Here is a 27071-nt window from a genome sequence, read left to right as displayed (position 1 = left end):
AACGGGCAAGCAGTGGTGAAGCAAGAGGGGAACAATGAGAGCAGTCTGTCCTGGGTGGAGGCAGCAATGGGCTGTCTGATGCATTGGCTATAGGGAATTTTGTGGTCTAAAGTGGTATTATCTAAAAACCAATTTTTGTAGGAAAAAAATTGGAAAAAAAATATTGAGGAAAAACTCCCTTCTACCCTTTTAGGTTCTTTGGCTGGGCCCAAGAATTAAATTAACATGAGATAGATAGGAGAAAAGCATACACATCTTATTTAATATTTTTGTGTGCACACAGGAGACTATTCATGGATAATGAAGACCCAAAGAAGCACTGAAGACAGAGCTTATATACTTTTTATTTATCAACTTTTATTTTTAAATTTTTTAAAGAAAAACATTCTATATATTTTTAAAGATTTTATTTATTTGACAGAGAGAGAGGAGCACATTAGGCAGAGCGACAGGCAGAGGAAGAGGGAGAAGCAGACGCCCCGCTGAGCAGCAAGCCCAATGCGGGGCTCGATCCCAGGACCCTGGGATCATGACCTGAGCCAAAGGCAGACACTTAACTGACTGAGCCACCCAGGCACCCCAAGCTATATACTTTTTAAACAAAGAAATTGCAAATTTGTGGAGAGGAGACAAGACAAAGGGGTTTGGGCTGGGAGCAGTAAATTGTGGGAGAGTGACCAAGAAATACATGAAGGAAACTAATGGAAGATCAGGGTTACTTTAGGTTTGTTTGTCCAGATTCATTTTGGCATTGATTCCCAGTCTCCTGTGATAAAAATGTTCTTCTCTTCCTGATCCAGGGAGAGGAAATTTTATGACCTGATTTAGGTAGAAAGGGGGAGGTCAGAGAACCCTTCCTGGGCCTGCTGTTCCTCAAGTAACTTCACCTCAAAATAATATGTTAAGGCAGCATATGAAGGGGTGGCATGCTCTGAGCCAGCAATTCTAGATGACGACAGTGAGGGGGGAAAAAAAAAAGCCAGCTTCCCATCTCCAGAAACAGATCAAATGCAGTAGGTTCGATGCATTACAAACTGATGTGATACAGCTAAGCTCTGCCGTTCTCTTGTTGGACATAAACATCTTGCAGAACATCCACTCGAGACACGGTCACTTGCACAACATCAAATATCATACAGCTCACTCTCCTGGCTAACACGCTTGACTGCTTTACCGATTACTGCTTTAGCTTTGATTATTCCCACCCCCTTCATAGAGTAAGATTTATTGAGATGTCCAATCATAGAATTGCCCCATTTTCTAGTAGCATCCAATCCAGAGTGAGCCCTTGTTTCCTTAGATCCTGCCCCAAATTACCCACCTGAAGCCCAAATCCAAACCAAGTAGGCTCTTTCTAATACCTTCTTACTGAGACATCCCATAGTTCCCTATGGTGTGTGTTCTCCCTTGATGCAACAATAAACACAACTTATTCAACTGCATGTGTGTCCCTGTTTGTGTTAGGGTGAAGGGCACTGATAAAATTCAAAATCTACCGTTTATAGGTCTAACTTCTAAACAACTGCTATGGTCATTGTTGAGTTTTAACAAAATACACGTAGCCTTCCAATGAGACCACTTTTATTACACAGGACTTTGCCTGGATTGCATTTTCTCCTTCTCTTGCAAGGCAACCTCTACTCATTCTCAGGCCTTAGCTAAAATGATACTTCTGGAAAACCACCTTTAAAGTTTCCCCCGTCAGAGCTCCTCTGGACCTATATTTCCTTTTTGACAGTGTCAGTGCTTGATTAACTGTTTATTACCACAGCCAGCTTGTGAGCAGCATACGGATATGACTTGTATTCCTCTTGCTGTGTTTGTTAAGAGCACTAAGTAATGAATCCCCTCCCACACCTCAAAGAAACGGGGCAAATAAGTAATTGGCTTAAGCCACAGAACAAGTCTTTTGGTAGAATTTCCCAAGCAGGAAGTTTCTAAATAGAAAGTTTCCTAGGAGGAGTTCCCATAGCAAACTTGTAAGCATCAAAAGAACCAGCTTCATTTTTTTTTTAAGATTTTTATTTATTTTTGTGAGGGAGAGAGAGAGAGAAAGGGAAAGAGCAAGCACGCATGAGCAGGGGGGAGGGGCAGAGGGAAAAGCAGGCTCCACATTGAGCAGGAAGCCGGACGCAGGACTCGATCCCAGAACCCTGGGATCACAACCTGAGCTGAAGGCAGATGCTTAACCGACTGAGCCACCCACGTGCCTGAACCAGCCTGTTTTACCTTCCCTCCATTCTTTCAGTCCCTATCTCTCTCCACCCTTTAATATCCCAGAAATATCAAGAAAATTCAACATAAAGATAAGAATAGTAAAAATCCACTAGAGATGTCTAAAAACAAACAGAATATCAAAAATAACAACTGGTGTGGGAGGTGGGGGAAGACCAGATGTGGGAAATGTCCTGCATTCTAAAGTAGACTTGTGAGGAGCAAGCACGTCCCTCCTTAACCTTCAACCCCCCCAGGTACAAAGTTTTCAGAATTAGGAGTGAAGGGGCAATAAACTTGGGTTTCGAAGGCTGAGGCAAACCTGAAGAAAGAAAGTAAGATTGACTTCTGGGATGGGGGATAGAGAGCCTCCAGTTCTGTTGAGGATCCATGGCTAGTGTGGGTCAGCAGGTAAGAAGAAGCCAAGCATTCTGGCTGAGAAATGTTTTGAGTTTCCCTTATTGTTAGCATTTTATTTATTTTTAAAGATTTTATTTATTTATTTGAGAGAGAGCATGAACAGTGGGGAGGTGCAGAGAGAGAGAGAGACTGAGAGTGGGGAGCCCTCAGGGGCTTGATCCCAGGACCCTGAGATCACAACCTGAGCCCAAGGCAGACGCTTAACTGACTGAACCATCCAGGCGCCCCTGTCGTTAGCATTTTAACATGAGGATTCAGAGTGATAAACACTCACTCATGTTCCCGAGAGCCCTCCTGTCATTTGTTTAGGGATGACACCCAATCCACAGGAAGGCTCACGGGGAAGCCTGTGCAGTCCAGCAGCCTTGACCATCAAAGTTGCCCCAGGAAGGTAAAATGATATGAATATCCAGTGTTGATACAAATGTCCTGTGTGGACACTTCAGTTTGTTTTTCTGGCCCAGAAACACAGTATTCCACATACAGAAATACTATACTGATTAAAATGTATGTTTTGAAGCAGAAAAAGATTCCCTACATTATAGTGGGACTGAGAACTTACATGTCAGGCTGAAGCCTGATACAAATTAAACAAGTGAGTAACAAACCCTTCCGGAGAGGAGCTTATAATGGAAACACTGACGGGATATAATTATGATCTGGATTTTGATCACTACATTCTATTGAAGACACCTCCAATATACAGTAGTTATGTAAAATACCTGTACACTGTTGTCAAGTGGCACTTGAGAAAAGCGTTAGGGTAAAGTTAATTTTTATGAGCCTCGAAAACCACGGTGATGATTAAATGAAGAAGCCAACACTGCATTCTCTTTGCTACAAAGGAATTCAAGGGAGGTGAGAGAAGGGGGTGACTAGTGGCAATCCACTCAGGTCCTATCTGTTTTGTCTTCACTTCTAAGCGATTCTCAGCCTTCATAGTTTATGTTGAAGGTCTAATTGGAGGAGTGGTACACAAGTGTAGCCTGACAGAATTTTCCCAAATAATTAAACTCAACAATGATTATGGGTTGCCCTGTGGTACATACAACATAAATCACAATGACTATTCTCAAGGAATTTATAATCCAGTGGAAGAGAGATAATCCAAATGCACAAAGTACCAATATGCAGAGCTATACAATGTAGGGGCTATTGGGCCTTACGGCTCCTTATTTAGTCGGGGGATTAGAAAAAGCCTAGGAAAACTAAGGGCTTAAAAGATGGGTAAAATCTTCAGGAAGAGACAAAAGTGAGGAGTGTTTAGGGCATGCCTGGTACAAGGAAACAGTGAGAACTATGGTTTAGAGGCCCATAAAGTCTGAATGGGCAAAGCACTAGACAAAGAGAAGTAGAACCTTCCAATAGGTGATAGTCATTAGTATGAGGTCAGCCTGGAGAAGAGCCTGTGAATGCCATGCCTAAGACTCAGAACAACAAGACTGCATATCTATTGAAGGTTTGTCATCAGAAAGTAGTTCCAGCAGGTTGTGTAAATGTCTCCAGTAATTGGTAATGCTCCTCAGTGACAGAATTGTACCCCTTTTTAAAAAAGGAGATGGACTATAGATGCTTTTTTATAGATTTTAAATTCCTTTACAATTCTCCTTCCATCTTTTTTTTTTTTTTTTCCTCTCTCTCTTAAGTAAAGAATACCATTCTACCCTGGCTCCGGCCCTGAGATGTCATTTAGGCTCAACCTCAGGCTAAGCCCGATCAAGAAGTTCACAGATGAGAATTAAGAAACTGGAAAAAACTCAAAATACACTCTTAGAATTAGGCCACCCAACCTCTGCAGTTTTTTTCTCCTTTTCTGTCTTGGGTCTCAGCAGGAGGCAGGCTGGGGGCCTCAGACTAGGGATAATTGACTAGTCATAGGGTGCTCAATATAACGGACAATTGAGTTCTATGTCAGGGAAAGTTGAGCTGAGAATGGAAACCTGACACTTTATTGTTTTTTTAAAGATTATTTATTTCAGAGAGAGAGAGAGCATGAATGGGGGGCGCAGAGGAAGAAGCAGACTCTCTGCTGAGTAGGGAGCCCAATGTGGGGCTTGATCCCACTGGGATCATGACCCAAGCTGAAGGCAAGCACTTAACCAACTGAGCCACCCAGGCACCCATATGTGACACTTTAAAATCTTCCTATTTTCTTTTCCTAGGGTCCTCAGTCTTCATAAAAAGAGTTCACTTCAATTTTCTGAAAGCTTTTAGTTTTCTGTGTGTGTATGTATGCACATATGCATACATCTGCACACCAATCTCTAAAGAGAATACCTGTGGGGCTCTCCTCTCCTTGATGGGAATACAAAGAAAGGGAAACTTGGTAGAAAGATTAGTCTTTGAAATTCACTAAAAGATTCCATTTCACTGCTTTGGTGTGACAGATCTACCTCAAGTCTGAAGTCCTTTGCCTGGTGATGCAGCATGTGGCCACGGCATCGCTGTCCATGGTGCTGACACATCACTGTGTGCTGGGTAGACATGGTTTTTTTCTCTTAACTTGGAAATGATGATGATGGTGAATTAAAGTCCTTGTAGGCACTTATGCCACAATGGCCATAGTTGTATGTATTCTATTTTCTATCTGAAAAGTAACTTTAATTTTTACTATACTGCAGAACAAAATTATCACTTACCTATCCCAATGTATGCAGAAAATTCACATATACTGAGTTCTACCATCTGTCAGTTAATTATAAATTTTCCCCTCTGAAAGCACATGGTCTATCCCTCCTTCCCCACATCTATCTACTTACAACTCTACCTGGCTCTGAAACTACTCTACAATCTGATCATGATACTGGCATGGCGCTATCTCCTACTTTAGGCAAAAAGAGCGACTGCCTCTTCACCCATCATGTGCCACTGCCATTCCCCTCTATTTCTCAGCTCATTCTGGTTCCCAGACTGTATTCCCCTCACCCGATATGATTTTCCTTTCTACTCATAAAAACCATACCTAGATTTCAAGACCCAGCAACTACCCTGCCTTCTCTATGAAACCTTCCTTGATAACCCAAGTACTTTTAGTTGTCCCTCCTCTCCAAATTCTTTCAGAACTTATTATTTGACAAATGTGGCACTTCATCTTGAACCATAGCATATTTGGAAGGGAAGCTCAACTTTAATTCTACGCCAGTGTAGTACAATGGAAAGGGCATGAATTATTAGATAATTCTCGATTTCAATTCTAGCTCCACCATTCCCCAGCCTGAGTGAGGTACTTCGCCTTTCAGAGACTCACTTCTCCGTGAAGAATAATCTTTACCCTACATAAAATTATACATGCAGTAAGTTATTTGGCACACAATAGGCTCTTAATAAATAAGTTTTTCTCTCTTCCTCTTCCCCCACTGTAGCCTTCATACCACCTACCACATGTTAAATACATGGTAAATGTGTCTATATTGAAATGCATACAAAATTCGGCTTGTCTACCCAACTGTGCTATATGATCCACCTGTGAAAACTGGCCATCTCTGAACAAGCACATTTTGTGCAGAGAAGTGTCCACGAAGCCTGGGAGTGCAAACATAAGAGAGACCATTTGAAGAAGATGTTGAAATACGTGGCTCTTGAAATGGTTATTATGATAGCTAATTTATGTGTCAACTTGACTGGGCTAAGGTCTGCTCAGACAGCTGGTAAAACATTTCTGGGGGACGCCTGGGTGGCTCAGTCCATTGGGCATCTGCCTCTGGCTCAGGTCTTGGTCTCAGGATCCTGTGATCAAGTCCTGCATCAGGCTCCCTGCTCAGCAGAGAGTCTGCTACTCCCTCTCCCTCTGCCTGCTGCTCTGCCTACTTCTGCTCTGTCAAATAAATAAATAAAATCTTAAAAAAAAATTCTGGATGTGTCTGTGTGGGTGTTTCCCAAAGAGGTTAGCATTTCAATCAGTAGACTGAGTAAAGAAGATACACCCCATCAATGTGGGCATCATTCAATCCACTGAGGGCTTGAATAGAACGAAAAGGTAGAAAGGTGCATTTGCTCTCTACCTGAGCTGGGATATCCACCTTCTTCCGCCCTTGGACATCAGAGTTCCTGGTTCTTAAGCCCTTGGACTTGGACCAGGACTTACACCATTAGCCCCCCGATTCTTGGGTCTTTGGGCTGAGATTAGGATTGGCTTCCATGGTTCTCATGCCTTCAGATTTAGACTGAATTACACTATCAGGTTTCTGGGTTTTCCATCTTGCCTGGTTGACAACAGCTTGTGGGACTATCAGACCTCCATTATTCCATAAGCCAATTCCTATAAAAAAATCTCCTCCTACATATATCTGTATATATCTCACTGGCTCCGTTTCTCTAAAGAACTCTGATACAGTCATGTTCTCAGTCAGGGTCTGATGAATGAGTACAAACACTGCGAAGCCATGCACAGACGTGGGCACTGGCAAAGAATACAGTGGATGTGGAGCTCTGACTCCTGAACAACCAGCGCCCCAAACTCTTTAAAATTCAAAGTACAGTGCTGGAGAAATTTCCACTCTCTACAGCACGCCAAATTCTGACATTTTCCCCACTGACATTTTTTTATTTTCTATTATCAGAAAGGGCAGAATTTTTTCTGAAAAAGAGAAGAAGATATACAGAATATCTGTGTTAAGTGTTATTTTTGTTCTTGAAAAGGCTTCTCATAGACTTTAAAAGAAAGCTTTTTTCCTTCAGAGATTTATTTTGATAGAATTATCTGAGCCTTGTCAGGGAGAACAAAATTTTGTGAGCCTACCATACCAGTAAAATGCCAAATTATATGCTGTAAGTTTTTTGTTTTATTATCTCTGGGTCCAGTCAAAGAGAGAAAAGATTTTGAATCCAGAACTATTAGCATTTGGAAACAAAAGAGGCTTCACCGCAGCCACTCCCCCAGGGCTTGCTTCCCCAGCTCTCCAGGCTCCATCACTCAGGTGGGAAGAGGCTGTACCTCCTTCTACTCCACCATGCACGGCTCTTCTGGAGAGCCAAGGAGTTTATAAACAGGATCAATTTCCTCAGCAACCTCTTTCACAAGCTTCAAGCCAGCTTTATAATGAGCTCCAGGACATGAGCACACACACACTCACATACCCCCTACAAAATAACATTTTACTGAGGGCATCAAGTCCGTGCTGGTCCATCCCAGTCACAGAGAAGTGCCAGTATGCAACGGAAAGATCTTAAACTTTAAAACCAGACACACTTGAATGTGAATCCCAGTTCTATCCCTGTCCAGCTCTGCTATTTTGGGCAAATACCTAACCTCTCTGAGCCTCAGTTTTTTCCTGGGTAAAGAGGAGATAATAATATCTATGTTGAGGGATCATGGTTAAAGAATTAAATATGTAAAAAACCGAACACACTGGCTTGCCTGTAGTACGGGCTCCATAAATGATATGCTGTTATTACAGAGCGAAAGCTGTAACTACAACGCCTGAGAGACAAACTTTAGGTGTTGGAGACACCACAGGAAGCCCACCAGGATGGAAAGAAGTACCAAGAGGGAGCAAGTTGGTAGGGCTGGAGAAAGGAGCAAGGGCCACATCATATAGGATCTCATGCAGCCACAGTAAGGACTCTAGAGTTTTGTTCTAAGGGTGATGGAAAAGCCATACATGCCTCTGACTAGGAGAATAAAATGATTAGATTTGTTTTAAAAATGTGACTGGTTGCTGTGTGAAAAACAGACTGCAGTTGGGGGCGCCTGGGTGGCACAGCGGTTAAGCGTCTGCCTTCGGCTCAGGGCGTGATCCCGGCGTTACAGGATCGAGCCCCACATCAGGCTCCTCAGCTAGGAGCCTGCTTCTTCCTCTCCCACTCCCCCTGCTTGTGTTCCCTCTCTCGCTGGCTGTCTCTATCTCTGTCGAATAAAATAAAATAAAATCTTTAAAAAAAAAAAACAGACTGCAGTTGAACAGTCAGGAGGCTATTCTAATAGTTCAAGTGATAGCTGATGGTGGAGGGAGGTGATGGTGCAGGTGGCAAGAACGGGTCTGAAATGTAGTATGCCTTGGTGGTGGAATTGACAGGGCTCATGGAAGGACTGGATGAATGGAGAGGGGAGGGAAAAATGTAATTTTTAGGTTTTTCCTCTAAGGAATTAGGAGAATGGAATAGCCATGAATGAAACAGGGAAGACAGTGAGAAAAAGTTGGGGTCAGAGATTTCTATTCAATTTCTACCTTTTTTCCCCTTATTATTATTATTTTTTAAAGTAGGCTCCATGCCCAGTGTGAAGCCCAATGCAGGGCTTGAACTCACCACCCTGAGATCAAGACTTGAGCTGAGACCAAGAGTTGGATACTTCACCGACTGAGCCACCCAGGTGCCCCTTCTATTAGATTTCTATCCAAGTGGGAATTGGAGACTGGACCTCGGAGGAGACAGGAATTTGGGTGTCATCATAAAGACAGTATTTAAAAGCCATGAGACTAGAGGAGATTGCCAAGGCAGAGAGAGAAGGAACCTAAAGACTGAGGCCACGTTACTGCAGTGTTTAGAGGTTGGAAAAAGGGGGAAATCCAGTAAAACAGACTTCAGAGGACTATTCTCCTTTGGATTTGGCAATGCAAAGTATTGGTAAAATGTGGTTTTGTGTTACCACAAAAGCCTGACTGAAGAGTGAATGGAAACTCGGGTGCCTGCATGGCTCAGTCAAGAGAGCATCCAACTCTTGATTTTGGGGTCATGAGTTCAGGCCCTACGTTGGGTATAGAGATCACTTAAATAAATAAAACTTAAAAAAAAAAAAAAGAGTGAATGGAAACTGATGAAGTCGAGGAAAGACCAGTATAGACAACTCTAGCAGGAATTTTATTATACAGAGGAAAAAACCAGGGAGTAGCTGAAAGGAAAAGTAGAGCCGGGAGGTTTTTTTTTTTAAGATGTAAAATATATCAGAACACATGCCGATGGGGATCATTCAGCAGACACGAGAACTTAATGGTGCAGGAGAAAGAAGGGAGAATTTCAGGAGTGAAGTCCTTGAGGAGGCAAGAGGAGATGAGACCTGAATATAAGTGGGAGGATTAACCTTAGACACAATGGATCATAAGAGGAAAGAAGGCCAAGTTTATAGGCACAGATGCAAGAGGCTGGTAGAATAATTGTCTTGCATATTTCAGAACAGAGCCTGGGCCAGGGCCCATTACTAGCTCCTATATTGGAAAGGGTGGCATTCTATTATACCAAGAGATTTCATAGCACAGTATAGGGGAAAGTTAATTTTATTTTTCTCCTGGTTCCCTCCCATTGACCCCTCCTGCCGTCTCTGAGGCTTTTCTAACCAGACTTCAGCATGGACACTGCATGCTAATGAGACAATACTTGGTCCAATCCCAGGCACTTGTTTCTGAATAATTAATCTGGCACTTTACCAGCACCTACGAGCCTTGGTTTTTCTGATGATTAAATAAAAGGCCAAGGCTCTTAACAACTGTCAACTAGCTCTTCGGTATGGTTTGGCTCCATGTCATATTAACACACTGGGAAGTCTGGACCGATCTGATGAAAGGAGAACACCCTCCCCCTTTTGGCTCTCCACCAAACCAGAGCTCAGACAGCAGGGGTTCAGCTTAGTCACTCCAGGGAGATGACAGGGGATAGGATGTCCCAACAACTATGACCCCTCACACCCATTCCAAGCATCACCTGGGACCCTCTGGCTTTCCTGAGTCCCCTCCAACCATTCAAGTGCCGTGTTTTGTTTGCTTTCTGGCAATTCTCATGTCTCCCTCCTCTCCATCCTATAGCCTTAACGTTTCTCCTGAATGTGCATGTGATCAACATCAGCTTAAGTTCCCCAACTGCATGACTCGAGCCCTACATTCGAAATAAAAGAAAGTCCTGTCCCTACTGAGAATTAAACAAAAACAAAAACAAAACAATCACAGGTTTCTCTCAGCTCACGTTTGAAAATGCCAAGCAGAAGCCCCACCTTTTAGACAAGCTTTGAGACTTAACGATGACTGAAAGAAGAGAATGGGGACTGGTGAGCAATGGGTTTTTGGGAAGTCCTGCTGGGGCTGCAGAGCTTGCTGAATTCACGAGGGGCGTCAGAGGCACTGAGATGGCAGAGATTGTTGTGGCAGAAGCAACTGGAAAATGTCCTGAGACTGAAACACAGACAGATTAACATCACCCCGGTGGACACTAATGACTTGCACTTCGAAATGCCAGAGGCTCATACTGCCAGTTAAGACAAGGAAAAAACACATTTCTGGTCTCCAAAGACCTTAGATCTTTCCAAACTCTGCAGGCAAATGCAGCCATCATGAATTTCTGCAGCTGGGCAGCTCCTTTGCGCCGCTAGGGGAATCATTGCCAGAGTTGCTATGGGCAGTGTAGTCAGTAAAGCTGAATAAAACAATCACTGAAAACCTCCCAGAGGTTAAGTTAGTAATGATTCAATTCATAATTCAATGTATTCAAGCCTACAGAATTTCCAAATGGCAAGCTCCTTTTGTGGTATTAGGTAAACCACTCTTTCCCCTGAACATTCACAAGCTCAACAAATGGGTTTCTAAACAAGTTTTATGATTTACCATCGACAGATAATTAGAATGTCTTTTCAATCACTGGCATCTGGATAAAGTAATTTTGTCCCAGCATGGGCATTTCTAGGAAGCAAACAAAAGTCAAAGAGGAAAGAGCTTGCTGGAAGCATGCTCAAAAAGGAAAAATTTTCAAGAGCTGCTCTCAGCTGCAGGAAGGGAATGTTCCCACACCAATTTGATTAGCAAAAGAAATGCGGGCTTTGAGTGGTGGAGATCAACAAAAGGATATCCAATGTGACTAAAGAAAGGGAGTATCTGGTTAAATATCTAAAACTGCAAAAGGGAAGGAGCTAATAAAATGTAATGTCAATCTCAAGAATTCAGTGCTAAATGCATCTAAAATTCACAAGTAAGCAGGTTTCTGAAGTCAGTTTACTTCCGAATCTGGTCAGCAAATAATGGTGCACCATACTAGGTGCTACAGGCAAGGGGAGAGAGAAAACTGGACCTGAGTTCTTAGTCAATGCTTTTTTTTCTTTTTAAAGTGGGCTCCATGATCAACGTGGAGTGTGAACTCGTGACCCTGAGATCAAGAGTTGCATGCTCTACTGACTGGACCAGCCAGGCACCCCACTAAGTCAATTTCTGTTATGGTTGAGAAGGCAAGATAACAGGACAAAGGGAGGATAGAATTTGATGCTGATTTTAAGTTGAGTCTAAGAAGGTCAGAAATGAGAGAAACTAGTGTTGACTGGGGTCGAATAGTTCCTGGGAGGCAGAAGACCCCAAATGAATCCAAACATTTCTCCCTCTGGCCTGCCTGCAATTGTCACAATTATTGCCATGACGGGCATTATTTCAAAGCAGTACAGGGTAGTGGTTAAATAACTGGCTTTGGAACCAGCCTGCGTGGTTCTCAAACCTGGTTCAACCACTGAGTCACTGTGGGATATCAGGCAACTTAGCCTTTCTGTGCCTCAGTTTCCTCATTTTAAAAATGTAGTTGATAACAGAATCCGTATGATAGAACCATTATGAATGTTAAATGAGTTAATTGATGTAATTCACTTAATACATTTATAGTTTGGTGTGCATCAGAATCACCTGGGAAGTTTATGCAAAATATGTATGTTGTAGGATCTGCAGAAGTTGAAGAAACTACACCCCCTAGAGCACCTAATTATATCTGGGGAGATGGTGGTAGCGTGTAGTGTAGAATTTAATCTAGATTTTTTTTGGAAAGTCTTCTTTCCAAGCCACTTGGCCAATAGGCAATTCCACTTCTGCTTTAGGGTATTTCTTCTCAACCTCTTGCACTATTTAGCTGTGGAATATTTTTGATGTGTTAGTTTCAACTTGGGAGTATATCTGATTTAAAAAAAAAATCAGTCGTCCTTGATTTGTTCCTTTTTTGAAACTTTGAAGGATAGCTTGGTTATATTTTATTCTTTTGGCATTTTCAGTGCTTTTTTTTTTAAATGTAATGAATTTATAATCAACAAAATGATAAAAGAAATGATGAGAACACAGAGAATTAAGACATTTAAATAATAAAAAAGAATAAACATTCATGTTTAGAGGAAGCATGCTGTTAAAGAATCATGATCCTATCCAAACTCAACATTAAGGAGAGCCTTTAATTAGTGCAACAGCAAAAACCCCTCAAATTAGCTTAAGTACAAAGCCGATTTGTTGGCTCAAATAATTGGGAAGTCCAAGGGTAAATTTGTCTTCAAGCTCAACTGGATATAGAAACACCAATGAAGTCATCAGGCCTCTCTCCAGTCCTTGGCTCTGCTTCTCTACACATTCTCATTCTCTACTGAATACCCTAGATGTCTTCATGGGGCAGGAAGAATGGCTCCCAGCAACTACTGATTCACATCCTCATGGCTGATGACTCTGGGATTACGTATTTCTTCTACTAGCCACAGTTAGTAAAATTCAACGAATTATGTCAATTATGCCTTATTTTGGGTCCCCAAAACAATCACTCTAGCCAAAAGGATGGGATTGTCTCATGGGCTAGGCCTTGGTCATGCGCTCATCTGGTGAACAGAAGTGGGGGATGGTATCAGAAATCAAAAGTATGTATATTTGGGAAATACTGCAGACCAACCCAAAACAAACTGCTGACTAAAAAATCCTTCTAACATGCAGTGATAAACACATAACTTTCTTCCCATATATAATTCATTTTTGAAAAAAGATTTATTTATTTTAGAGAGAGAGAGAGAGAGAAAGTACGCACGCACGGGGCAAGGGGAGGGACAAAGGGAGAGGGAGAGAGAGCCTTAGCAGACCCTGTACTGAATGGAGCCTGACACGGGTCTCTATCTCACCACCCTGAGATTATGACCTGAGTAGAAACCAAAAGTCAGACACTCAACCGACTGCACCACCCAGGTGCTTCCCCATACATAATTCAAAAAATGCTTTAATCTAACATGATTCAACTGTCCCACACTTGACTGAAAACACACTTACTCTTCAGTGGGAGACAACCTAAAGACACGAATTGTTTCTAAATCCTGCTTTGTGTAACATATTTATTTTATTTTATTTGTTTATTTGACGAGAGAGAAAGAGGTGCACAAGCAAGCAAGCATGACCAGGGGAGCAGCAGGCAGAAGGAGAAGCAGGCTCCCTGCTGAGCAGGGAGCCCAATGCGGGGCTTGATTCCAGGACCCTGGGATCATGACCTGAGTTGAAGGCAGATGCCTAACGACCGAGCCACCTGGGCACCCCAGGGTAACATATTTCCAGGCCACTTGCATTTCTCCCACACAGGCCTGGAAAGCAAGATGGAGAGCCAAGAACAAGAGCCATACCAGTGTCTTTGCAACTTAATGCAATGGAAAATCCATATATTCTTTACTGAGCCCAGGTAAATGCTATTACCTCCAAATTAAACTGAAATTATTGGAAAGCAAGTTGCATAAAACTGTCCAACTTTTTAAAAAAAGTTTTATTTATTTATTTATTTATTTATTTATTTAAGTAATCTCTTCACCCAATGTGGGGCTTGAACTCAGCACCCAAGATCAAGAGTCACATGGTCTTCTGACTGAGCCAGCCAGGAGCCCCAAAAGTGTCCAACTTTTAAAATGTAAATTATTTTTCAACCCTTAGAGAGACACAAGCTAAAACAAAAACTCCATATTATCTATTGCTCTAAGAATATTAAATACATTTTCTAGTTCCCTAAAAACAATACAAACAAAAAACTCCAATTACCCAGGAAATTTAAAAGACCCATGACACATTTTAGGAATTAGCAATGACTGTTAATAAAGATTTCCTAAAGTTTATTCTTGGCTGTTGCAAGGATTATAACTGGTTTCTGTCTTGAAGGGACTCAGTTTATAGTACACTGAAATGCCAATTATGTTTGAGTACTTTTCTGTATTGATTTATCCAGACACTATCTGCCCTGTGGGAAACACATAAACTTTCAGCCTTCACACATGGCAACACCGGGAAAATATCAGCAACAACCCCTTGTTGCCAGTGCTGGTTACTTTCTTATAGTAAATGACCTTGCATCTGTCTTCCTGGTTTGTGCGCTTATGAAAGAATTATTATTTGACAGAAGTGTTGCTGAAGGGTGTAACAACGACAAATTAGACCTCCACTTATAATGAGAATCTGGGGGCTATGTACAAATAAAGGTCTGAGCAGAATATTTTTTGAATAATTGTGAATTACACACATGAATAAATTTGGATATGAAAAATGTAGTCACAGATGGAGGAAGCCCTTGATTCATCAGCCCTTAAGAGAAAATACAATCATAACTAAACATTAAATCTGCTGCTTAAAATATGTTAAGGCTTTTAAGCAAAATAGGCTTTTAAACTCGAGACAATCACTTGGTTCTTTGCTCCCACTATTTTGAGTACATTTGTGTGAAAACTGGAGGAGACTCCAAAAAGGCCAACACAAGTAGGAATGATCAGTACTATTTTCTGATCCTTTGGGATCCATCACAAGTTGTTATGAGGCCAAAAAAAAAAAAAAAAAAAGTTTAATTGACCAAAGTAAAAAAGAGATTAATGTCCATTGCCTTGTAAATTTTCCATTTACGGTGTTGAATACCATACTTTCAGCTCAAATTTTGAAGATAAATGTTTCCTTAAAAAAAAGCCAAACAAACCAACAAAACACCACCAACAGCCACTCTGGAAAACAGTATGGAGGTTCCTCAAAAAGTTAAAAACAGAGCTACCCTATGATCCAGCAATTACACTACTAGGTATTTATCCAAAGGATACAAACATAGTGATTCGAAGGGGCACCTGCACCCCAATGTTTATAGCAACAGTACCCACCATAGCCAAAATATGGAAAGAGCCCAGATGTCCACTGACAGATGAATGAATAAAGAAGATGTGGTATGTATGCACAATGGAATATTACTCAGCCACCAAAAAGAATGAAATCTTGCCATTTACAATGACGTGGATAGAACTACAGGGTATTAGGCTAAGTGAAATAAGTCAGTAAGAGAAAGACAAATACTATATGATTTCACTTATATGTGGAATTCAAGAAACAAAACTGATGAACATAGGGGAAGAGAAGGAAAAATAAAATGAGACAAAAATTGAGAGGGAGGCAAACCATAAGAGACACTCAACTCTAGGAAACAAACTGAGGGTTGCTGGAGGGGAGGTGGGTGGGGGCATGGGATAATTGTGTGACGGACATTAAGGAGGGAACGTGATGTAAGGAACACTGGGTGTTATATGCAACTGATGAATCACCAAATTCTACCTTTGAAACTAATAAAGAAAAAAGCTTTAAAAAAACCCCATCACTTTGGTCTTTATTTTTCTGACCACCACTTTGGTCTTAAATGAAAATCTTTGTCTCAGAAATATAATGGCTACAATCTCAGATATTTCATATGACGTGTAAAATTATTTAAAAAATGATTTAGGAACAACAGCAAGTTTTGATGTATAAACAACTAGCTGCTGAAGAAGTCAATCAACCCTGTCGCTCCTATGAACAGTCTCCAGCTCTCACAGGTACATTTGCCTGCTGGGTGCTGTTTACTTTGCATTTACATTGACATGATTGAGTACAGTGCTTTTCAAACTTCTAGTTATGCTACATTAATGAGTATCGTGAAATCAAAACACAATCAGCATTTCAGCTTTTTCTTTATGAACATTCATATACATACAAAAGTAGAGAGAACAGTAAAATCACCAATATTCCATGATTATCAAGATACTGTCACATATTTTATCGCATCACCAAATAGCCCATTGTCACACCTAAAAAAGTGAGCCATAATTCCTGGTATTGTGCAATACATTTCAGGTGTCTAAAAAATGTTTCCTTACAACTAGTTTGTTCGAATTAGGATCGGTCAGCATTTTATTTTATTTATTTATTTTTAAAAGATTTCATTAATCTGAGAGAGAGAGACAGAGAGGGAGACAGTGTGTGTGTGAGAGAGCACAAGCGGGGAGAGAGTCGCGGGGAGAGAGAGAAGCAGGCTCCTGGCTGAGCAGGGAGCAGGGAGCTCCATGCGGGGATCGATCCCAGGACCCTGGGGATCACCACCTGAGCTGAAGGCAGATGCTCAACCTACTGAGCCACCCAGGTGCCCCAGGATCAATCAGCATTTAAAAAAAAAAGTGAAATAGAAGAATAGATACTGAATATCCATGGGCATCACACGTAGTAGGGCTCGTTACTGTTTTATGACATTTCTTTTCGTATGTGTGTATTTGTGTCATTTATAAAATGTATTTTCTTACCACTGGTCACAGTCACCGAAGTGTGAAAGCCACTGGTTTAGTGATCTTCTCCTCTACTCCATAGGCTCTGGGCAGATTTCAGTCTCCAAAAACACATTCTGCAGTTTAAGGAAGGATATATGTCAGGAAGGAGAGCTCTGTATCTTTGCTTCTGCTGTTCCCTTTGCCTAGAACTCCCCTCACCACCATGCTTACTATTTCACGTCTTTCCCTGCCTCCAAGGGCTTAAGAGTCATGGAACCTTTTTCTGTTCTCCTGCCCAGCTGTCACTTGGTTTGCCTCTTCTTTGTGGCACTCATCACACTGCCTTTGGTAATGGTTATCTGGATACAATATGGTATAAACCACTGTATAAATTAAGTTCTTTAAGTGTATCATGTATAACTTCTTTGCCCTGTGATTTAACTTGCTCTGTGCTTTGCTTATGCTAAGTTTTGAGGAGTTTGAGACACTAGCTATAGGTTTTTAGGCAGTGTCAGAAAAAATCAGACTCCAAGAAGAGACCAGAGAAGAACCCAAATTCATGAGGTTTAGACTAGATCATGAAAAGCAGCAACAACAATAATGGTAGCTGCATCATTTTTCAGAGCTTCCTATGTGCCTGGTACTGTAAGAACTTGACTTATTTTATCTAATACTCCCAAAAAATCTTGGGAGGAAGAGTTTCACTAGCGTTACACATAAGGAAACCAAGTAGTTAAGTACATTTGCAAAGTCCAGCATCTAAACTGTCTTTCCAATAAGATTCTATCCAGAGGCTATGGGACTCCCAATTTTTTAACCAACATTTGAATCCACTTCATAGTTCAGAATAAACTAAGGGAGAAACCATGGATGATCAACTTGGACTTCTCTTCCACTTTGTCACAGCTTCTGTAGTCTAAAGAAATTGGACGATTTGGGAAGTCTGAACTGAAAAACAAGCAAACCCCACTCTTTCCCTCTTATACACATGTACAAAACACACAGACACACACGTGTGTGCATGCACTTTGCATGTGTTAACTATTCATTCTTCAGACCACAACCTAACGATCCTTTCCCTGGGAATCTTTTTGACTCCCTGGTGAGGTATACACTGTCTCATGGAAACATGTCTCTTTCCCTCAGAACTCGTTTCAGTGTGTAACTTATTTTGTGTGATTATTTGATTAATATCTGCCTTGTCCTCTGGGATACAAGCTCCCTAACTATAAGGACCACTTCTGTTTTTGTTCATCGTAGTTTTTCTAGCACTTAACTTGCTGCCTGGCAGATTTTAGGGGTGTTCAAAAAATAATGAATGCGTTTAAGAGTGCATAAATGAATGAATGCCTAGACAAATTTCATCAGTAGTTGTTTCATACTTTAAGAAGCCTGGGGCGCCTGGGTGGCTCAGCCATTAAGCGTCTGCCTTCGGCTCAGGTCATGATCCCAGAGTCCTGGGATCGAGCCCCGCATCGGGCTCCCTGCTCGGTGGGAAGCCTGCTTTTCCCTCTCATACTCCCCTTGCTTGTATTCCCTCTCTTGCTGTCTCTCTCTGACAAACAAATTAAATAAAATCTTAAAAAAAAAAAAAAGAGGAAGCCTGGTACAGCAACATAGAGAACGTCGGTTAGGAATGAAGGGTTTCAGGGCTAGAAACAATTAGGAGAACATCCACTCATTCTCACCACTACCTCTACCAGCCTTTTTGCATCTGTAACCGTATACCTTATCTTTCCTTCTGTGACAACAGGGGACTGTCTAGATTCTTATCTAAAGCCAACGCCTTCACTTTCTGCTGGATCCTATTCCCCCTTGCCTCCTCAATGACTCATTCTCTTTCTCACGCATTATCAAATTTTCACTCCCTACTGCAGCCCTATCCAACAGAATTTCTATGATGGTGGAAATGTTCTCTGTCCACATTGTTCAATATGGTAGCTACTAGCCACTTGTGGCTATTGAGTACCTGAAATGTGGTTAATCACTGAGGAACTAAATTTGTAAAAGTTTAAATTAACTTAAATAGTTACATACAGATGACTTTTGTCAGCATCAAACATGCTATTATTTCTTCCATCTTAAAAAATAATTAACCTCCCTTGACCCCGCACCCCTTCTAGATACCACCCGTTTCTCTGCTCCCTCCTTCATAGTTACATTCCTCAAAATATTGTCTACACTCCCTGTAACCACTTTCCCTTCCTTCATGTATTCTTAAACTTAACTTTGGTCTAACTTTTGACTCAACAGGTCACCATAATGTTGCTCAACATCACCAGGGACCTCTGTGTTGCCAAATCCTATGGTCAATGTTGAGTGCTCATTTTACCAGAACAAACAGCAGCATTTTCCATGGTTCATAACACCCTTCTTGAAAGACTTGCCTCTCCGTTACTTGGGATCTCACCTGTCTCTCTCTCAGCTCTCCTCTTACCTCTCTGGCTATTCTTTCTCAGCTTCCTGTGTTGGATTCTCATCTTTGCATCCTCTAAATATTGAAATGTCACAAGCCTCAGTCCTTAAACCTCATCCCTCCTCTATATTTTCTTCCTTGGTGCTTTCATCCATTTCCATGGCTTCAAATATTAGGTATAGGTTGCAGACGCCCACATGTATCTCTTGCTCTGAACTCCAGACTTACACATCTTAGAGCAAAACCCCCTACTGAAACCTGATATTTGGATGTCTAACAGGCACCTCAAGCTTCATATTCCGTAAGATCACTTTTGATTCACCTTTTAAATCTGCTCTTCCCTCAATAGTTTCCATTTTAATCAGTGCCACCTCTATCTTTCTAATTGCTCAGGCCCCAGGATATTTGGAAATATCCTCGACTCATATGCCACAGTCAATCTATGAACAATTCCCTCTTTGTCCTACTATTTAAATAAAGCGAGAACCTGACCCTTTCCCATTATCCTACCTGTACCCCACTAATTCAAGCCACTACCACGGCTAGCCTAGATTATTCCAAAAGCATCCTGACTAGTCTCCCTTCTTTTATTTACCTTTATTCCCTTAAAATCACCTCTCCAAACAGCAGCCACTGATTCTTTAAAAATGTAAATAGATTCATACCACAGCAAAACACCAAGCTTTCCAATGGTTTCCCATCTCTTTCTAAATAAAAATCAAAGTCCTTACAGCAGCCTACAATAATCTGCATAATCTGGCCCCCAATTACCTCAGACTTTCCCGGCCCTCCTTCCCCTCTCTGACTTACTCTTTCCTCTAAACCACATGGTCCTCCTTGCTGTTCTTTGAAGGGGCTGAACATGCCACCTTCAATCTCTTTATCCTGATTTATTTTACATGACAGTTATCTGTCTTCCCAAACTAAACTTTGGAGCCCTTAATCAGAGTCCAGACTCCACCTGCTTGTTCTCTGCGGGACTCTCATCTCAAACAGTGCCTGACACTGAATAGGTGTTCAATAAATCAGTGTTGAGTGAGTGAATTAATAAATTATACTACTAATGCCTAGTTCTATAACCCAGCATAAATCATTTAACTTTTTCTGGATCTCCTTTTCCTCATCTCTCAAAGGAGAGAGAAACTAGATAACCTCAAAATGCTCATTTACTCAGTAAATGTTTAATGCAACCTACTGTGTGCCTGGCACTGGGTAGGTGTTCAGCTACAAGAAAAGGTCAGTCCCTGCTGTCAAGGAGCTGGATATTGAGTGGATAAACAGCCACACTGGGAATTACCATGGAGGGCTTCCAGAGAATACTTCTGAGTGTTCACCTGGCAATGGGTAGGATACAGCGAGGTGAAGAGGGAGTGGAAGCCGGTTCCCGGCTTCCCACGTGGACACAGGGAACCCTTCCAGACTATAAACCTTGTGAACGCAAGGGCCACCGGTTTTTCCCCAGATTTGGCTCCGGACTCATTTCTAACGTTATCTTACCTCCGATGCTGGTGCATTTACTGAACGAAGAAGCGGGGTGGGAGCTGGGGAAGATAATGAATTCAGTTCCAGCTTTAAAACTATACGACCTTGGTTAGCATCCACCTATGTCATAAAGCGAGGCACTGCCTGCTTAAGGACTTAGGCTTGGACCTACGTAAGCCTACGTATTCTTCTACACTGTCCTTAAGCCCCAGGAACACAAATCACATCCTATTTAACCTTGGAGGCCCCTAGCACAGTGCAAAGGTCCTCAACGTTTTTTCAGTCCCACACTTCTCAGAGCTTTCCTATCAGGACGTCCCCATCCGCGCGGCAACTTTGGCGCTGAGCGGATCCCGCTGAATGCCTGCGACAACATCCGATGCGCACGCCCGCGACTCGTCCCACACGCTGGGACCCTCATAGTTGGCTCCTCTCGAGACTTCCCGGGTGTCCTTGCTAGTTGGCCCCCCGCAAGCCCCTGCGCTAACCTGGGAGGAGTCGACCTCTTCTGACTCTACCAACTGAAAAGTGAAGGGGGGGGAAGGCACTGAGCATGCTGAGAGGAAGGATAGAAAACGAAAAGAGAAGCTACCTCAAATAATCAGTTACGTCACATTATCATTAACACATCGCATGGGGCTCATATGTCCTCAGACAAATCAGTTTGTCTATCTTCCAAGCTGAAACAACGCGTGGCTCCCCCTACGTCTGGCGCGCCCAGCCTTTGGTCTCTTCCGCGCCGGGCGACCCCGCGGTCACGTGCTCCCCCGTCCTTCTTGCCCAGCGTGCATCCTGCGGTGGGGACGGCCGAGCCATGGCGGCCTTACTGAGACCAGCACGCTGGCTCCTCCGAGCCGGGGCGGCCCCGCGCCTCCCGCTCTCCCTGCGCCTCCTCGCAGGCGGCCTGAGCCGGTCGCACGCTTCTCCTTGTCTGCCCGCCGCCCGCGCCGGGCCCGTCGCCGGGTGAGTGCCTACGCTCTACCCTTTGCCGGTTTGCAGCGCGGGCGTCCCCCGGGGTCGTGATGCTGGCGGGGGCCGGGCCCCCCTGTCTCCCTCCGTGCCCTTTTCGCCGCCGTGGGGCCAAACGTCCCGGGGTCTCGGACCCCGCTCCCTAGCAGAAGTTTTTGGGTGATAGGGTCAGTCGACTTCAGAAGGTCATGGCCGTGTGCTAGGTTTGCTTCCGGCGTGGATTCTGCTCTTGCCTGGGACTGGGTCTTCCTGTCCTCGGGCTACCGGCGATTTGTTAAGCTTGGGGTGGGAGGGCTTGTAGGCTGCTGCTGGGATCAGGTGTTACTCTTCTCCATAGGACTGACCGGCTTGGGTGCCGTCCCACGTGCAAGCATTATCGGTGATCAGTAACCAGCTAGAACTTAGATTTTGAGAGGTTTATGTTTTGGGGCTGGGAGGGATAGGTTGGGAATTTGGGGTGAGCTAGGGTTAGTTTAGAGAGGGACGTTTAGTTATCATCAGCTTGGGCTTTTGCCCGTATATTCTGGAGTGGAGTTTTCTTCGATAATTACAAGTGTGCGGTATGAGTTGGGAATTGTCACAGTAGGGCTCTGTAAGTATCAGTGAGTGAGTAAGTGAACACGTACAAGGCACTTCGTGGGGATATAAGAATGCCAAGGGATCAGTGGTGTCAAATGTGTGAATAAATGCTTTCATGGATTGAGGTTTACTAGGAAATAGGTCTGTCATAGACTTGGAGAGGGGGTAAGGAAGTTTGATGAAAAAGTATTGGAGTAGTATTCTGACCATCTGAGAAGGGGAGATGGGCACTGAGGTTTTAGAATTGGAGAAAAATGATTTTGAAATACTGTTTATAAATAAAGGTACTTTGGGAGACAGTTTAGGACTAAGAGCTGAGGATTTGCCTTTGGACAAGTTACTTAACATTTCTAGGCCTCAGTTTCCTTAGTTAGATGGAGTGGTAATAGCGTTGGTAGTACTGCATGAGATTATCTATAAAAAGCACTTAGCATAAGGCCTGGTACTTAGTAAGTGCTTTATTAGTTATAATAATGGTAATAACCATGATTACATGGATCTTTGTGGAACAGCCTGGAAACCTACTCTCTGCATAAAATTATATGGAGGAAACATTTTTACGACTTCTTAACAGCTCAGTTATAGATCTTTGGAATGTAGCCTACTTGTAGCTTACGGCCTGCCTGGATTTTGTTATTAGGCCTGAACAGTTAACCTTCAGGAGCCATGCCTCTGCTTTCTCAGCTTTCAGAGACTTTTATTTGGAGGAAGTTGTGCCAGTTACTCTTTTTTTTTTTTTCCGTCCTTAACTATCCCTCTGAGGCCAGAGGAGGGTCGATGGTATCTTTCATCTTCACTGTTGCATTTGAGGAAAACAGTAGAACAGAATCTAGTAGAAAGGATATTGGTCGGGGTGTTCATCAGACCTGGATTCCATTTATTTGGTACATAATCTTACCTAAGCTCTTTGATCCTCAATTTCATGATTTGTAAAGTAGAGTTAACAGGGCCTTTCTCTCTTTGCGAGGCCGATTTCTTGTCATTCAGGATTCAACTTAAACGCTCTTTCTTCGGAGAAGCCTTACCTCGGCACTCAATGTAAACACTACCCTATTTTAGTTTTATCATACTATGTCTGACTTGTCCAATATTAATCTGCTTTTTTGTTTGTTTTCTTAGTAGAAAAAGTGAATTGCATAAGAGCAGAACTTTGTCTTGCTCACAACTGTGTGCTCAGCTCATAACAAGCAACGAGAGTATTCCCTCTTTCTCTTCCACTCTTAACAGTCCTTTTATACAGTCTCCTATCCCACAGCCTGCAAGCATGCCCAGATCTTTCCCACCTGAAAAACAGACCCTTTCCTAGAACTCTGGACTTACCTATAGATGCTTACCAGTTTCCCTTCCCCTGACCCTATTCCTTTTTCCTTTATTTCCTCACTTCATATTCACGCTTCCACCCACTGCAGTCTCACTACTGGCAAAAGCCATCGTTGTTTTATTTATTAATTTTTATTGTATATTTTTATTTTACTGTATTTATTTATATAAGTACGTTTCACACCTGGTGTCGTGCCCAGCACAGGGCTTGAACTTGCAACTGTGAGATCGAGACCTGAACAGAGATCAAGAGTCAGTCACTTAACTGACCGAGCCACCCAGGTGCCCCTATTTTATATTTTTAAATTATAAATCTCCTGTTCCTTGAGGAGCAATTGCAAATACGCAGGGCATTGTAATAAATTAAAAATCACCCTTAGGTGCCTTGCTGGCTCAGTCAATGGAGTGTGAGGCTCTTGATCTTGGGGTTGTGAGTTTGAGCCCCACGTTGGGTGCAGAGAGTCTTTAAAATTAAAATCTTAAATAGATAGATAAATAAATAAAACAAAAAAGTTATCCTTAATTCTATCACCTACAGAGAGCCATTGAGATGTATGTGTCCTTTGTGTGTGGATATTTGTATGTATGTATCTATCTATAATCATGTATGTGTAGATGAAAGTTTATTTCATTTACTTTTCCCAGGGGACCTCTTAATTACTAAATCCACTTTTAAGGCCGTGAGCTCTGGCATGTTATTCTGTCTCCCATTTCTCCCTTCATGAGACCTTTGCTTGGCATTGATGACACCAGTCTTTCATGATTCTCTTCTCTTTAGGATTTTTCTCATGTGCTTTGTTACTTCCTTTTTCTTCTGTTCATTTATTAAATGTTGATGTGTTGGGGGGAGTTTGTCTTTAGTCCTTATGTTTCATCCACTGTGGGCGAGTTCATTCATATTCAGGGCATCAGCCTCTTCCTGCCTATCTGATAATGGCTTTATTTCTCTTCCTGGATAGAGACCATTTACTAGACACCTCCACTGGTTGAACTACAGGTGCTTCAAACCCATCACATCTCAAGTGGGACTCATCTTTCCTCTCATATCTGTTCCTTGTGTGTTCCCTGTTTTAGTGAATGCTGCCATTTCTGTCTGCTTCCTAGAGAGTTCTCATTCTTATTTCATCGACACCTCCCTGACCCAACTCACCCCCTATGTATTGATTATACAAATATTCGGTTCTGCTAGATTTACTCCATCTAGAATGAATCCCTCTTCTTCAACCCTCATGTTATGCCCTACTCTCTTTGAAACTGCCATACCTTCATGTCATTTTCCTACTTAGAATTAGATACCGTGATGGCTTCCGTTGGTTCCAGGATAGGGTGCTTCATGACCTGGAGATGCCTGTGGAGCCTCACTTCTTATGAGTTCCTTTCCATGGCATCCTGTATTCTAGCTGTACCAAACTACTACTTCTGAGGCCTTTACAGCAGGGCTTTTTAAGGAGCATGAGAATTCCTTGGGGATGTTAAAAATGTAGATTCTGGGGGCGCCTGGGTGGCGCAGTTGTTAAGCGTCTGCCTTTGGCTCAGGGCGTGATCCCGGCATTCTGGGATCGAGCCCCACATCAGGCTCCTTCGCTGGAAGCCTGCTTCTTCCTCTCCCACTCCCCCTGCTTGTGTTCCCTCTCTTGCTGGCCGTCTCTATCTCTGTCAAATAAATAAAATCTTTAAAAAAAAATGTAGATTCTGATTTTGTAGGTCTGGACAGGGAAACAGATTCCGCATTTCTAACAAGCCCCAGATGGTAAAGATACCCCAAGGCTCTGAGGGGCCATGTTGCACATCTCTTTGCCTTTGAATGTGGTGTTTACTCTTGGGATGTGTCGCCCCTTCCTCCTACCCAGGTGTTCCTTTTCTCTGTTAAATCTTGATTGCCTCTCCCATTTGACCACTCCTCTTTTGTGCTTTTTCTCAGATCCTGAATCACTAAGCATCCATTAGCATGATTACATGTGTACCAAATAGCACTCCAAACCTGGCTGTACGTTCCTTGAAGGCAGCGATTTTTGTCTTTTTCTTTTTGCTTCTCCTGGTATCTGACTTTGTGGCACGTAGTAGGTGTAAAATATTTTTTGAGTAAATCAGCGAAAATCTTAGACATTGAGGAAGGAATATCGTGAGATGCAAAGACATTTGAAGGGATATGTAATCCAGCCTACAGTGCAGTGAACCTCCACAAATTCACCCCGGTCTTGATTTCCAGGAATGTCCTGTGAAAGACAGATGAGAATTATTGAGTGAAATTTTATAATTTATTAATTTATTTTCAAATTTGAAGCACCAGAAAGTATATACTTCTGTATTCTTTAGTCTTGCTCCTCATTTCCCATTTCAGTACTTTTTTCTTTTTTTTAAACAAATTTTTCTTAAAAACCAGCTCTTCCTTTATCCTCTGTGGGGAGTTTGAAGGGCAAACACTGTTGCTTTCCCCGACTCCTTTTTTCCTCACACTTTGGATCAGAAGGTGCTTATATTTTCTTGTGAGAGTTTTTAGACTTCTGTGCTTCAGAAGAAAGATAAGCTTTGAATTAAATCTGTTTGGAAGTGGATCTAGGTTGATGATTGGCTTAAGGGTGAAGAGCACATATTGCCCTATGACAGAATGATGTGACTTCTAAGGTTGGAAGGAAAGAAAACTTTCCCTTGTTTATTTCTTAATAAGAGAAAGATCTCAGCAGATATTGAGTCTGTCTGGGTCCTTTGGAGGTACGATTCAGCCTCTGGTTTCTGTGTGTATAAGTTCATCAATTACAGAGGGCTATCAAAGGCACATGTACAACTCCTAAATGCGGTCCATACAAGAGGAATGTAATACTGTGGTTTCTCAGAGAGAAAAGCAGTCACGTTTGTTTGTGGTAGGGGCTCACTTGAGTTTAAGAGGACATGTGGTAATGAGTAGTCAGAGTGTTCCAGGGGAGGAGAAGAGCATGGACTTGGAGACCATACTTTCGTCCTGTGTGGCTACACGGGGTTGGGTGTAGTGGAAGTTGATACCGCAAAGGCCAGTTGATTCCTTCTAGCTGTTAAGGTTGATAAGAAGCCGGTCATTGAATGGTTGGAAGCATTGGAGGGTTTTAAGAGGTACAAGTCTTGACAAAATTTACACAGACTGTAGGAGAGAGAGAGGCTGGGAATGGAAAGCCCAGTAAGAACAACATTGATACCACAGATAAGGGCTAATAGGACCTCAGGTGGTGTAGAACTGAAAAAAAAAAAAAAACCAAAAAACAACCCAAGAAACCCCACTTCCTTTTCTTCTTGAGAGGGAGTGAACAGGAGATTGGTCAGGATGTTGGCAGAATAGATTTGGAGATGGGGATAAATAGTAGTACCTTCAGATTAGATCTTTACCATTTTCAGGTTGCTTGTATGAATACATCACACATGTATTTCATCTTCTGTGGGTTGATATTACAAATTAGGAAACAAGCTTAGAAGAGTAAAGTA

At 42.3% G+C, this 27071-nt stretch overlaps 1 protein-coding gene and 1 long non-coding RNA gene across 6 annotated transcripts in view; one reads left to right on the top strand and one right to left on the bottom strand.

The window, feature by feature from the left end:
• Nucleotides 1–21213, bottom strand: part of LOC123775978 (uncharacterized) — a 59476-nt gene extending 38263 nt beyond the window's left edge. For all 4 annotated transcript variants that reach the window (XR_015725159.1, XR_006775226.2, XR_006775225.2 and 1 more), the window contains exons 1-2: nt 20766–21213; nt 16889–16986 (exon numbers count right to left, since the gene is read on the bottom strand). This is a non-coding gene — a long non-coding RNA (uncharacterized LOC123775978). The remainder of the gene's footprint in view (nt 1–16888; nt 16987–20765) is intronic.
• Nucleotides 21214–21522: 309 nt separating this feature from the next.
• Nucleotides 21523–27071, top strand: part of LRPPRC (leucine rich pentatricopeptide repeat containing) — a 106113-nt gene continuing 100564 nt past the window's right edge. For both annotated transcript variants that reach the window (XM_087863360.1, XM_045771856.2), the window contains exon 1: nt 21523–21713. In XM_087863360.1, the coding sequence (XP_087719486.1) occupies nt 21565–21713 (149 nt within the window). In that variant the 5' untranslated portion in view covers nt 21523–21564. The remainder of the gene's footprint in view (nt 21714–27071) is intronic.

This window comes from Ursus americanus, chromosome 7 (genome assembly GCF_024610735.1).
Source record: "Ursus americanus isolate L20-20 chromosome 7, mUrsAme1.1.p, whole genome shotgun sequence".
NCBI lineage: Eukaryota > Metazoa > Chordata > Mammalia > Carnivora > Ursidae > Ursus > Ursus americanus.
The sequence above is the reverse complement of the archived record's forward strand: the minus strand, read 5'-3'. Positions and strand labels throughout refer to the sequence as shown.